The 15,398-nt window shown below is 41.4% G+C and overlaps 1 protein-coding gene across 1 annotated transcript; it reads right to left on the minus strand.

Moving 5' to 3' along the window:
- Positions 1–118: 118 nt before the first annotated feature.
- Positions 119–11,880, minus strand: LOC145899741 (sodium-coupled monocarboxylate transporter 1-like). Its single transcript, XM_082988644.1, has 13 exons — positions 11,832–11,880; positions 11,599–11,702; positions 11,346–11,534; positions 10,450–10,515; positions 10,179–10,298; positions 3,619–3,773; positions 3,308–3,448; positions 2,858–3,076; positions 2,627–2,739; positions 2,415–2,572; positions 2,114–2,349; positions 1,609–1,715; positions 119–240 (listed from the first exon to the last, which is right to left on the minus strand). Exons 1-13 carry the CDS (start codon positions 11,878–11,880, stop codon positions 119–121), a joined length of 1,779 nt encoding a protein of 592 aa, XP_082844770.1.
- Between the last annotated feature and the right edge of the window lie 3,518 nt (positions 11,881–15,398).

Below are 15,398 nucleotides of genomic sequence, written 5' to 3' on the forward strand. Positions count from 1 at the left end.
CCTTGCTCATAATCCTGATTTGCATCCATTTTAAGTTTGCTGACCTTGTTTAAATCAACAACAACGATATTACCTTAATACCGAGACGAACTTTGGCAATTTTGAATTACACAATTAATTACCTCCTCAAGTTTTTCGCTTCCTCGGTGGTCTGGGGCAGCTTAGTGTCTTTCATTTCAGGAATGAACAAATAAGACAAGTCGGAGGCAAAAATTGCTATCGTCCTACCGATAGATGACGCTGTTGAGTCATTGTGTGTGTAAAAAAACAATTTTGATGTTTTTTACCCAAATCGGTAACGTGGGGGTAATAGTTTAATAAAATGATTAAGCGAGGTTCGTAAGTTTGGAAATGCCTATGACAAAAAGAAAAACTGTCTCTGGATTATCATAACTTTACATTTTACGGTATTGAGTGCAACTACTACAATTTCATACCAGTGAATATAATAAGTGCTTCTGCTTAAGTTTTTTTTGTCAAGATATCTTGAGAGATCACAGGCAAGCATTAAAACTGATATATTCCGTCCTCTCTTTACATTTAGGCTTCATGTCAACCACGTACGGCGAGATGGACTTAACAACTATTGTACGCCAATAAACGGTGGCTGTTGTACAGCTTTATTACTGCACACGCTGTTTAATGGTGTAGTTGCGGTGCTGGTAAAAAACTTTACCCCTTGTACACTTTTTGCTGAATCAAGAACAGCAAAAAGCACGACAAAATTCGTGCCAGCAACTACTGGCGCAACTGTTTTCATTCAACCGTAAAAATCACACCAGTGCGAGACGGATAGCATTGCGGTGGGTCAAGAACATTGACGAGGATTTATCAGTCGGGAAACCTACTTTGGTAGATATACGTGTGTTTAAGTGCATGCAGAAGTTTGGCATTTTAAATCGGCTACTTAGTTTGAGCTGTTGACTGATGTTTTAATTCCTGTGGGCATCAGTTATCACCGATAATTTAGACAAACCCCCTGCTATGCTTTGTATCTCTACATAGCAGTAAATAAAGTGAAGCTGATTTTTTGACATCCTAAAAACTGCTTTATTTTGACACGAAGGGCACATATAAACAAGAATCAAGTGGCATATATTCTTGCCGAAACGTTTCTCGTCATGAAACATGACAATGTTAACAGCAGTATGAGGCCAGTATTTTTATTCTAAGAATCAAGTGTTCCTGACATATTGCAGTAAACACATATTGCGGTATTATTTGTTGAATGAATGTGCACAAGAATGAAGTGTTCCTGAAGCAGCTTCAACTAGATGGAAATCCACATCTTCCTCTTTGTTTTCTTTCTTTGTCTCGTCCTCAAGAGGAGGAACTCCAAATCGAAAAAATCTTACTACTGACTTCGGTAATAAAGGATTGTCAATAAAAGGTACAAACAACCTCGGGTCCATTTTTTTCGGATCCCTCAAACCTTTTAAAGAGAGCGCGTGACAAGGTATTAGCAGGACAAATTTTCTTTCCTTATTTATGTATATTTTAAAATGCTGCCAAAAAAGTTTACATTTTATTGAAAAACTTCTAGCACTATTTAAAAGTAAAGCACTTCGTACTCTATCATGTGTGTGTTCGTAGACATGAAAGACTAACCTGTGCAAGCTGATACCAAGATACTCACAGTCAATGTAACGACACACCCGACGAGTGAGTAGTACATGAACGACATTGCCTGGATTGGGTTGTAACTTTTTTGATCTCTGCGTTACATAACATTTGCTCGTTGACAACTTTTTGCACAAGTTTCACCGATAGAAAGTGTGAGAGTTTTACCATGAGGTGATTTATCCGCACATTAATACCATGATTGCAAATGTGATAGTTATACACGAATACGACTTATTGTTAGATACGAAAATATATGTTCAAATTACCTAGACAAACTGGTGTTCAAATTTCAAATTATTATTTCAGAATACTTAAATACACACAGCACTAGACAAACAGGCAACATTGAATTTATATGTTTATAGTGTAGTTACACAACTGTCGATTATTATAGAAATATGTGATGTTATCGCACGGTTGTTTACAAATATTCCCTCCTGTGGAACTTTCGATTCGAACACAGGTTGTCTGTCCTATAGATACAACTTACACTTCAATGGAAGTAGTAGTGGGGGTTGTAATATTACCCCAAGTGGTTGACTTCATGTAACTATTTGTGGAAATATGGGTGTTAGTTTCATTGTGTCCAGTGATCTCCGAAAACGTGCAGTTATCAGTATAAATAGGAAGCATACGCTGGGACTCTGGGTCTTTTCCGTTAATCAGACCTCCAAGGGCTAACCAGAGAGCAAACCCAGTACCGACAACTTGTCCAATCAAGGCGCCCTGCAAAGACGGGAACATAAAATATTTTTTTGCGTAAGTCGAAGCAAATACGTGATTAAACTAACCACCGCATTACAATGAGGAATAAATACTCCAAGTGTAAATAGCCCGATTTTTGGGCCTTCCAAAGCTCCCTGGATTGAGAATATGATGAAAACGATGGTCTGCGAACTGGGAGTAAACAGGAAGGCTATGATAGCTACCAAGACGCCGACCGTTAGTGCTGCAAATGTAACAAAATCATCATTCTGTCTTACCGCATTATCTTAAAATTTACACGTTAGCTTGCTGATTATTAGTTTCCATGTGTGCGTCATGTGTGGCTTCAGCGGAACAAAGAAATCCTCAAGAAACAAGGAACTTAGAGAGATGATCCCAGAAGACACAGAACTGTTAAAGTTAAACAAATTATAAAATCATAAATATACAATTTTATGCTATTAAAAGTTTGCGCTTTCACTAGATATTTTGTTGCATAGTTTTAAGAAGTAACAAGCTTGCACGTTACCTTAACGTGCCACTGTAGGCTGCTGCAATAAACAATCCCGACATTCCCGGTAGACCATGAAATACTTCAAGTGCAAGATAAGGAACCATTTGATCTAATTTTTCAATCTTCTTTGATTTTATCGGATCACAACCTTCGAAGTAGGCGTATGCAACACATCCACTGCACATCGCTATCATCGTAAAGACGATATTCGGAAAAAGAGCAGTACAGGAAGCACTGTAAAACGACTTTATTGGTTTTATATGACTGTAAACTGGTCGCACGTTCCTATGAATCCTATTGCTTGCATTAACTGTCTCCAGCAAGGAAAATTTTTGGTTATATCTCAATCAGTTGTTTATCCCAAACTAATGTTTGGATTAAAAAGCTTTATTCTTATTTTCACACACATTTTATATAACAATGCTGGTCAAAAACACACAACCTTATTTCTGAACGGAGACTTACATTCTTGCGCCTCTAACAGATTTACAAGACAGGTATCGTTGGCAGACTGACTGATTCAAACACGCTGCTTTAGTTTGTGAGATGCTCAATCCAACCATAACAGTCCAGAAGGTTGTACGAATCGTTGGATCCAAATCAAATCTGAAACACCGCCATGTTTATTTCCAAATGTAAAAACGAACAAACACTAAAATAGGTACTAAGCACATTTTTTGCACACTAATCAACAAGAATTGTTTGGTCGTTAAATAATTATTTGTTCACATCTCTTGAAAAGTTTATTACAGGCATAAAGTAAGATAATAGCTTACGTCCATATGTTGTTTCGTCCACTTCTCTCAATAGATTTCCATAATTCACCGATGCCTCCAACCTTAATTGTGCCTTGCACAATTACCGAAAGTGAACCGATAAGCATAATGGCGGCTTGCAAGGTATCTATCCATATAACTGCTTTAAGTCCGCCCTGCATTGTAAGTATTCAGCATTAATCGGTGCTGTGAATTCCCACCAAACTATAACGTGTTGATGCAAATGGTCAAAAGTCACAGAGCTAAAAGAGTGTCAAAATGTATACAAAAAGTTAAAACAGAGATATCAGGGATAAGGTAATGGCATAGTATCTTTATATGAGTGTCAAAATCTTTCCTCCGTCGGGCATTGACCGATGAGGATTCATTGTTTTATTTGGATCGAGTTATAAAGTAATCAAAAGCCTCAGGTACACGATTCCCTGCCCATTTTTGACGGCATAGTTTTATTATTATTTGATTTGTTAACAAAACACACAGTCCACCTGTAACCGAAATTAGCTTCTCTCTAAACCGGCTAACGCCCAGGTTACTCCGCACTAACGGCCTATCGCCAAGACCTGGAGTCACACGACCAAGGTGGCTAGTTTTGTAATAGAATGGAAGCGCTAATAGGTATAAAAGCGTAAAATGGTAAAAGTACGGATAAAACAACGGTTGTTTTTTATACAAAAAGGACTTTCCACTGCACATATAGCGTTCACAACAATTACTTCTCGCCACAATAAAAACAGTGCTTTCTACTCGCCACCACCAGAGAACTGCCTGGTTTTTCGCTTATTCTTTTCGCCGCCAGCACTTACACCAATTATCACTGTCCACGTTTGCCACGCAAGCGTGACTGCTCGGGCGTATAAAAACGAGTAAAATAGAAATAATTACAAATATATTATAAAAGGTGAGTGTAAGTAAACAAAGAAAAACATGTGAGTAAAAGTGAAGGTGAAGTGAAAATACAAAAAGAAATAAAGCGTGTGAAAAACAAAACGAACAAAGACGTTTACACCCCCCACGTTAAAAATTGTCCTACTCCGTTAGGACGCTTGATAAAATTTGGTTTGTCGCCGATTTCGCTGTGGCCGGCTATCATTCATCGTCGCCGCAGCGTCATTTATGTCGGCGCCCAAACCTTGACCAACGTCCATCAATGGCCGTGTAGGCAACCCAGTATCCTGCGCAGTGGGTGCGTTCGTGCGTGTTTCGCTTTGTGGTGTGTAGATAACAAAATTGTCTGTGTCGTGCAGCCCGAGCTCATCCGGCTGCGTGCTTCGGCGTTCTTTTTCATGGTAAGGCATGTTTGCCTTTTTCAAGCGGTTAAAATGTACTTGCTGCTGTTTGCCATCCTCTCCTTCAATAAGGTAATTCACCATACCGTGTTGCTCAATAACTTTAAAAGGGCCTTTGTATGGTCTGATGAATTTTCGGCACTCGCCAGGCGGAACCACCGGATTCTCCAACAGAACGATGTCGCCTTTCGTGATTTCGTCTCCATGCCGTCGTCTATTATATTGTTCTTGCATGTGAACTCGTTGGGTCGTCAGGGTTTCTCTGGCTACCTCCTCGGCCAGTCGCAACCGAGCTCGTAGCCCATCCAAATGAACCAGCGGAGTCGTTGCCACTTCATGATCTGGAGAAATGAGATCGGCGGGTAGGCGCAGTTCGTGTCCTGTAAGTAGAAAGTGAGGGGATACCCCCGTGCTTTCATGCCGGCTTGCGTTGTACGAAGCCACCACCGCCGACAGTGCTTCATCCCATTGTTTACTATCGCGTTGGACGTAATTGCGGAGCATTGTTATGATGGTGCGGTTGTTGCGTTCGACTCCCCCATTGCTCGCGGGGTGATATGGCGTCGTTCGGGTCTTTTTACAACCCATCAACCTCACCAGTTCTGCAAATAATTTGCTTTCGAAATTCCCCCCTTGATCGGAGTGAATTACCTCAGGTACCCCATGTACCGTTAGCCACCTGTGAAACAAAATGCTCGCTGTTTCATGTGCGGTTTGATGCCGCATAGGCCACGCTCTGACATATTTTGTGAATAAATCACAAGCGACTAGGACATACTGGTATCCTGTCCTAGTTAACGGAAGTGGACCAAGCACGTCAATCTCAACGCGTTGCATCGGTCGCATTTCTTGTGATGGAACTAACGGTGCTCGGGTGGTAGTGGTTGGTTTCTTATTTCGTTGACAGTGTTCGCATTTACGGCAATAAGCCTCGGTCTCTTCTCTCCATTTTAGCCAGTAAAAACGCTGTGACAGTTTGCTCAGGGTTTTAGCCATTCCCAAGTGTCCCCCGCCATGTACCTGGTCGTGGCACGCGGACAGCACTTCGCTGCGCATGGCAAAGGGTACCAACACTTTCTGAACATCGTTTAAACCTGGCACCGCACCAGGGTCAGTAATGAATAGCACCCCACCGTGACATGAGAGCCGCTCGAAAAGGCTCCATAAGTGTTTTGTCTCTGCCGACAGGCGTTTGACGTGGCGAAAAGACGGCCTTATTCCCTGTTGTACCCATTTCACTACAGGGCGCAAACTTAAGTCCCCATACTGCGCTTCTGCTACATGGGTGGACTCATACCCGTACTCCGCCTTTAAATCAAGTGCAAGTACCTCTTCCAATGACTCATCCTCACGAACTGTGTAAGGGAATCCGTCATCTTCCGGTTGCCTCCGGCTGAGCGCGTCTGCGTTTGTGTGCTTCTTTCCGGGCCGGTGTTGAAGATCAAAATTGTAACTAGCCAGGTGTTCAACCCATCGAGCACATTGTCCATAGAGTTCCCTGGATCTCCACAGCCAGCGAAGGGATGAATGGTCTGTGCGCAACAAAAATTTCGATCCGAGCAAATAACTGCGATACAACTTAGTCGCAAATATGACGGCCAGCAATTCCTTGCGAGTTGTGGAATAATGCTTTTCAGCTTTGCTCAATGATCTACTGCCGTAAGCGATCACATGCTCCTTACCGTCAATTTCCTGACCGAGAACACAACCTACGGCTGTGTCCGAGGCATCGGTGTCCAACACGAAGGGTCGGCTAAAGTCGGGATACTGTAGAACTGGAGCTGTTGTCAGAATTCTTTTCAGGCTGGCGAACGCCTGCTGGCAACTGTCCGTCCAGATAAAACGACGTCCCTTTTCTGTCAATTTGTGTAAGGGGGAGGCGATACGAGCGTAATCTTTAACAAACTTTCTGTAATACGATGTAAGACCCACAAATTGACGCACCTGTTTTACAGATTTTGGTACTGGCCAATCTTTAACTGATCGTACCTTATCGGGGTCGCATCGTATTCCATGTTTTGACACTATGTGGCCAAGGAATCGCACTTCATCTTTGAACAGGTCGCACTTCGTTGGCTTTAGTGTAAGTCCAGCCGACTCCAGGCGTGAAAGAACATCTTCAAGACGCTGCATGTGTTCGTTGAAATTTCTACCATAAACAATCACATCGTCTAAGTATGCGAGTGTTCCTTGCCACTCTATACCCTGCAGCACAATACGCATTAGGTGTTGGAAGCTTGCCGCTGAGTTGCATAATCCCATAGGCATCACGGTGAATTCAAACAAACCCATGTGACTGGCAAAGGCTGTCTTCTCCCTTGATTGTTCGTCCATGGGGATCTGCCAGTAGCCAGATTTCAGATCAAGGGTGGAAAAGAAACGTGACCCAGACATTTCATCCAGGCTATCATCAACCCGGGGAATAGGGTAACTGTTTTTTTTTGTTGCTTCGTTTACTTGTCGATAGTCGACGCAAAATCGTAACTCACCAGACTTCTTTTTCACCAGAACAATCGAACTTGACCATGGCGAGGTTGAAGGTCTCACGAGTCCTTGGCTTCGCATTTCGTTGATGATCTTCTCAACCTCCGTTTTATGATGGATGGACATTCTTCGAGGATGTTGACGGATTGGTGCCGCATCCCCGGTGTCGATCGAATGTCGAACAAGATCAGTCCGGCCTAGGTCAAAGTTACATGTCGAAAATGCTTTTTGATGGCGACGAAGAAGTTTTAAAACATCCTCCCTCTGGGTTGCCGACAACCCATCTCCGATACTCACGCCTTGGTGAATGCATTCCCAACTTTCTTCATTGGTCGGTGTCTGTGCAAAGGAGATGTTGCAAACTTCCTCTGTAGGTTGCACACCGCTATCTTCAACAACAACACACCATTCCGATAATGGACATGCAACGTTGCCAAAAGCGTGTACTGGAATCGCGACAGCAACCCTAGTTGCTGATGGTACTAGGATTGGGTCATCGGTAAAATTGGCTATACGTATGTTTACCTCATTTTTCCGCACAGTTGAAACACAGTTCGCTGTACAGAGTCCAATCTTTTCTGTAAACCCCGGTCTTCGCGCGATATACACTTCAAAGTCAGGGATGTCTTCTCCGCGGACGTCAAGGTGGTAACGACATGTGACCCACACCTCCGACATTGGAGGGACTTCTGTGGCGTCGGTCACACAAATATCTCTGGTACGTTGTACGAAAGACGACGAGAGTAATGGCACCTTAGCACGGCCCGCTGTCAACAAATTTTGGTCGTAACACACACTGCAGCGGTTCTTCTGCAGAAAATCCAAACCCAAAATTAAGTGGTGAGCGACGCCCGACGCGACATATAAACACGTGGGAACATCTAGCCCTCCCAGTTTAACATTCACAGTGATTTTCCCAATAACTGAAACCAAACTACCGTTAATTCCAGAAAAACGTTCGTTTTGGCCCAGCGGGGAGATTTTGAGGCGATCATTGCTCAACGTCTCTAAACACTTTTGGCTAATCAAAGATACACTTGCACCAGTATCAACTAAAGCACATACCGGCTCCGAAGCGATGGAAACGTTGACAAACCGGACTAATTGGGGTTTGGTGGGACTCTTGCTCATGTTCTGATTATTGGTAGGATTCGAAGTTTTGGTTTCCGTGTCCTTCAAACATACACTTGCTTTTGCCTCTTGGGTCACAGGGGTACCAGGTCTTTTATTGAAATTCCTGCGAGGCGTAAAACTGGTATAAAAGCCGCGCTTACCTTGCATGGGGCAAAATCTTTGCAAATGTCCTGGTTTACCACAGGCGAAACAGCGTCGATCCAACCTGTCTGCCATCTGATGTAGTGTTGGTTTCCCCAATCGTTGCACCTCGCGGCGTACCAGCTCAATGTCCTTCTGGAGCGCGGTCACAGTTTTTTGGAATTCTCGAACGCCGATGTCTGCATCCTTTTCCGGTTGTTTTGATTCTGATGGACCTTGAACATCACGACGACACACGCCTAAAACCTGGGACATTTCCGGTACATGCGTGGACAAAACCATCTGAGCGGCGGTCCAAAAGTCCCGTTTATATTCCAACCGTTGCGGCAAGGACCTGGCCATGTGCTGGTCCAACATGCCAACAAAGAGTAATGAATATAAAACCTCATTTTTAATAGTCTCCTCCGTGGGATAAGCCTTGTCGCCAAGAGCTTTCAAAGCATACACAAAGTCCTTAATGCTTTCCTGTGGCAACTGCCGCCGGCCAAACAACATCGCGCGTGTTTCATGGAGGCGCGAGTGGTCAGAACCTTGCTTTAGGGCGCGGCTAATTAACTCATCGTACTTCAGTTGAAAAACATTATTGTCGTTTCCCTGAACTAGCCAGCGGAGGTCATCATCAATTGATGTCAAAAAAAGATGACGCTTCACTTCCTCACTAGCTTTCACACTCTCACAGTACGATTCAAATAAGGAAACAAACTGGCCAACATCTTGTCCCGGCACAAAGCGCGGTGGCGATAAAAACAAATTAAAAGACATTAAGTTCTCTGAAAGCCGTGTGACCCCTTATAAGCGATAGCAGAGTCCTGGCGTGCTCGCCAAATGTAACCGAAATTAGCTTCTCTCTAAACCGGCTAACGCCCAGGTTACTCCGCACTAACGGCCTATCGCCAAGACCTGGAGTCACACGACCAAGGTGGCTAGTTTTGTAATAGAATGGAAGCGCTAATAGGTATAAAAGCGTAAAATGGTAAAAGTACGGATAAAACAACGGTTGTTTTTTATACAAAAAGGACTTTCCACTGCACATATAGCGTTCACAACAATTACTTCTCGCCACAATAAAAACAGTGCTTTCTACTCGCCACCACCAGAGAACTGCCTGGTTTTTCGCTTATTCTTTTCGCCGCCAGCACTTACACCAATTATCACTGTCCACGTTTGCCACGCAAGCGTGACTGCTCGGGCGTATAAAAACGAGTAAAATAGAAATAATTACAAATATATTATAAAAGGTGAGTGTAAGTAAACAAAGAAAAACATGTGAGTAAAAGTGAAGGTGAAGTGAAAATACAAAAAGAAATAAAGCGTGTGAAAAACAAAACGAACAAAGACGTTTACACACCTCTTAACAGTACAAAAAGGAAAGAGCAAGCTCCCATTCAAAAGAATGCACCACAACAAATCTTTAATATAAATACAGTTTATTTACCACAAACGTATAATGTTTTAATAATCCCCTGACTAAAGTGCAATAAGTTTTCGTGAGGTAGAACGTGTTATGCAACTTACAACAGTCGTGTACATAGTGCAGATGACGATGGTCATGATGATGCTCGTCGTAATAGAGATAGGTGTCACAGCACTAAGAGCAAGAGCCGGAAGATATAATATTACTCCCATGTATACCATCTGCAAAATTGGTTGCGTAGACATGGTTAACACACTTAAATTTTCGTGACCTTTGATGCTGAAAGTTTAAATCAAATAACACTATTTTGAAGTGTAAAGAGTATTTTGGACAACAACCGACTTAATCGAAATTTCAAACACATCCCCGTACTTCGTTTATTATTCCAACAGCCGATGTAAACTTTCTGACGATTGGATGAAATCGCAATCCTAGATACTGAAAATGCAAAGAATGCGGTTAAGCTTAAGCAAAAGGCAGAGGTTACAGTACTGTGCGTTACATTTTAAAGGAGTCGCCCAACAATTCAAGGAAAAAGGATTCGAGTTTTTTTAAAATGAAACTTTCACACTTGGTACCTTTGATATAAATGGTAACTCTTTGTAAATGCGTCGCACGCAAAAATGGTAAAGAACCTGTAAGCCCGTTTACATATACGATCGGAAACGAGACGAATTGGAACATCTCAAATTCGCATGTGTTTAAATGTGAGGTTTGGCAATTTTTATTCACTAAAATCGTGGTAAAATAAACAAACATCTAAACAAGTTAAATTTTCTTGAACAGCATTCCGTTTGCGCTGGAATCGAAGAAAAAAACAAGAAATGAACTAAAAAGATTAAGTGTGCTGGAATCCATCACACTGCATGCAATGTGGACGGTCTACACCTAAAACTTTAAAACCTATGTCAAGCATCATTTATCTATAATCCAATGCGACAAACTTAAAAAAACGCACACCTAAAACCCTTAGCATGATTCTGTTCTCAAACGGATTGAGCGCGAGGGCAATTGAGTGCTCCATCGCTCCTCTTGCGCAAAAAACGGGAGGAGCGATTGAGCGAAGCGCATTCGAATTCTCTTCAATTGTTCATGTAAACGGGCTTACTGTAAAAAAAATTTTTGACGCAAAATTGAATTTTCAACAAAATTTGCGTCGTATCTGCGGTAAATCTTTCCTGTCACACACAGAAATGTTTGGAACCGTTGGAATGAAGGTTTCTTTCAACACACGATATGGCCCAACACATGAAACAGAACAAGTAAACCTGATAAATGGTGTTGAGTCGAAGGCGGTGTATCAGAGGAATGTAGTAGACGCAGGCAACGAACGTCGGCACTACCATAGAAAAAGAATACCAAATCGTCACCATTCCAAACAGGTACGCCTCTGATGGAAAAGCGAGAACGGTGATTGCAGAAATTAAGGTAACGGCGATGGAAAAGCCAACCGGTACCTATTGGACAAAGTACTTCTTTATCGTAGATTTCGTGGATATCAAGCTTTAAGTTTGGACTTACTGGTGACATCTTTCTGCCTCCATAAAAATAGTTTTCAACATTTTCCTTTCGTCGATCTTTCACCGCGAAGAAGATTCCGATGGCGGCAGAAAGCACGAGAGTAACTGAAACATTTCACCACAAGGTTAAAGTTAGTTTCAAACCTCACGTCTTTCATTCTTTTTTAACGCTCCTTCCGCTTTCGCTACAAAATACACACAAAGACACTTACTGTAAGTTCATTTCATACTTACCGACAAACACAACAATATCCAGATCTCCGAAGGCATTATTAGTAGCCATATTTAACTTCTAAACAAATGAAACTTATTACAGATACAGCATATGTTTTATCCCCAGTTCCAGACGGCGCCAAACCTATAACGGAAGGTAACTGGTAATTGTTGTGCTGATGTCGACAGTTTTTGTTCAATGGAGCAAAAATCGTACCACTTTTTTAATATTGTAAACTGTAGCATCATTCTTAACGATTCGCAATGGTGTTTTAGCAAATATCACAATGATGTAAAATGCACAACGGCATTGTAAAGCCACAGCATATATGTTTAATCCCTAGCTGTATCCCCGCAAAGCACGAGAGTAACTGAAACATTCACCACTCTTGTTGTTGATACTGTTGTTATAATTTTGCTTCAAACATTTTTGTAAGATTTCATGTTATTACGTCTTTTTATGTTGAGCAAACCTCAGTAAACTTTCACCACTTTCTACTGAAGGTCACGCTAAATGTTTCATGGCTGGTGATCACAATTCACGTTTTTCAACCTTTGTTACAACAATATTTTGTATTTGCGACTTCACGCCATATAAGTCCAAACACTCCTACTGTAAAGTTGATTTTGCGACGAATTTATAATTACCAATACTAATAATGTATTAAAATCCAAACACAGCGATCTTCAAACAGCTCAGATCGATTTATTTAGAGAAAAATATATTTCGCCTAAAACGGCATCATCAGTTTCTCCATTTACCAAAACTTATTACCAATACTAATTAATGCAAAAATGTCACAATGTCATGTCACTGAATCCGAGCCGACTGCTGTGATGTGTGTAATTTCCAGTACAGCGTTTGTTATGGCGTTGATGCACGCTTGTTGTTTCCGTTCTCGTTTGCTTTAGCAAGTGCTGTGCTGTGCTGTGCCTTGCATTCTATATTATTCGTTTGTGCGTTTTTAAGCTTCTATCGGTGCATGAAAAAGTGTCTTGCATATCAGGAGAAATATCGTTTTTTTGTTTTCTCATCAGGAAAATGGAAAAACCGCACAAAAATTTGGCAGTCTACAAAGTATATTAAGGCGAGCTGCTCTTTTTTAAACCAGCGTGTCTTGAAAAACTACGCAAACCATAAACACGAACACAAAACAAGATAACGTAAGAAAGAAGATAACATATCCGCTGCGTTGCACTCAAACAGCGAACAACATAGACGCCGAAAACAATGGTAAAACGTAAAATTATGGAGAAAATTTTTTATTTTAGCTGACGAACTGTGTTCACTCACCTGATTGAATTACAAGCTTTAAAATCGTTGGTGCAGAACCAACATTTGTTTTCTTTTCAACTATTCAATAAGACACAAAGATAAGAATTTCGAAAAGATCTCGAACACTTCCGACCCCTTTTCAACATAAACTTTTTTGTCAGAGAGCTCTGTAGTCACAGATAACAGAGAATGGGTCGTTTAAGTACGGGTTTCCCAATTAATGTGCGCAGACAATTAATGTGTGGGGACAACGGGATATGAAAAAGTAAAGTTTATGCATTGTGCGGTATACGTATACCTTTTCGCAAATTACTTTAGCAGTGTTACGTATGATTAAATTTATTTCGTGGAAACATTTGTAATCCTGTATCAAATAGGGGCCCGTGTCCCAGAAAAGTTTAGAAAGTCCTAGTTCGGGAGATGTTTCCTTGGTTTAATAAATGCAACATTGTGGCAATTTGCTTTCAGTTTGTTTTTACAAGTTTATTATATTTAACATTGTGCATAGTGTGCAAGGAACATCGCAGTTGGTGGCGCTTGACTTTCCGAAGTGGTAATAAATGGTCGTAAAGTCTGACTGGCTTCGATTATGAATGAGTCTTTCAAATTACGTGGGTGCAAAACACTTGGGGTTAATTAATTTGAAAATAAAATGTAAAGCTCTCATGCTGTTCATCATCTTAAGTTACGTAAAGGTTTCGAACACGAACTGCGTTCATCATCAGCAGTGCTATTGAATGAATGAACTACATACAGCAGAGCACTGAGATAGAACTAAACGGGCAGAAAAACTAGACGACAGCTCCAAACCTCTCCGCCTCTTTAACATTTAGGTTCTTACTGCAGCTTGGCATATCTCAATTGATGAAGTCGCTGCCGAGTTGTTGGTATTGTTGTCACATGATGTGACTCTGAAATGTTCATGTAACTCATTCATTCAATAGTACTGATGATGAACGCAGTTCGTGTACCATTCGTCTACTTAACTTAAGATGATTAACAGCATAATAGCTTTGGCTTTCTTTCAAATTACATGTACAACTTTATTCTTAGCAACTGCCATTTCATGGGACACAAGGTAAATACGGCATACATCTTTTTATGGAAAAAAAGTGGTAGTTGTTTTTTAAAAACCCTCTGATTACAAGGTTTTTCTGTCTTAAATGGTGTTGTGAGGTTTGCGTGGGTGTCATTTAATTTGGCGGTTTCTTCGGTAACTACCGGTTGTTGCGAAATGTTGTGGCGGGCGCAAAACTTTGCAAAACAATGGCGTGCACGTCGAAAACGCAGTACAGTGTTTCGAAATTACGTGCCCATGCTTCGCTGGCTTTTTCCCGTGCCATTTTATCCTATTATATGCTACATGATTGCCACGTCAACTGCTATGTACAATACAAAAGATATCGTAAGATAAGCAAAGTGGAGCCAGTAATATGAATATTGGCCGTTTGGTCAGCAAAGTCGTCGGAAAGTCACACCATCTGCACTGATGAGACCTTTTAGGTCGAAACAGTGGCCATCTGTCTGCAGCTTACACAAAAGATATCGTGTCTGCATTGTTTCCCGTTATATGGCACTTGGTAAGAATGATATGGTACATATCAATTGAAATACTCATTTATAATCAACGAGGAAGTCAGACTTTACGACAAACAATTAGGAAAGTGATGCGCCACCCACATGATGCATTGTTCGTTTATATGTTTGACAGCTGGATGGTTCCTCGTGTTTGATGGGCTCGTCAATTTTCGACATTCCATTTTACTGATATATGATGCGTTTTTTAAATAGCTCTGAAAAATTACTTATTACAACGGCCAGTCTTCCACTGACGTCAGAACCACAATAGAATTGGTGGAAGAAAAAAACACGGAAAAGAGTCGAGCGGAAACTATTTGTTCCACCTTTGCTCAAATATCACGGACTTGGTTTCCGATATATCGACTTGTGATATTACTCTTTTGCGAAAATTTACCACGGGTGGGAAGAAAAAAGATGTCTGGCGTAAAAAACACTGTAGCTTCGCGTGTAACGAACGCTTCACGATGCACCGGTTTTCTTTTACTTCATGCAGAAACCGGTGCAATCCATGCAGAACAGGCCTGAGGTGGATGACGTGAATAACCACTGTAAAAAGCAAAGCGTGAAGGTGAACTGTTCGCACGGAACAGAGAGATTATTCTTTTAGGGTGTTTACTTTACTTCAAAAAACGTTCGATTGGCCTTGGAAGAGCGAGATACACGAATGATGCAGACCGTGCTGAAACATTTGCCTCAATATCAGTTATATACGTTGAGCTTTGCTGCATCAC

This window comes from Ascidia mentula, chromosome 4 (assembly GCF_947561715.1).
Source record: "Ascidia mentula chromosome 4, kaAscMent1.1, whole genome shotgun sequence".
Taxonomy (NCBI): Eukaryota; Metazoa; Chordata; class Ascidiacea; order Phlebobranchia; family Ascidiidae; genus Ascidia; species Ascidia mentula.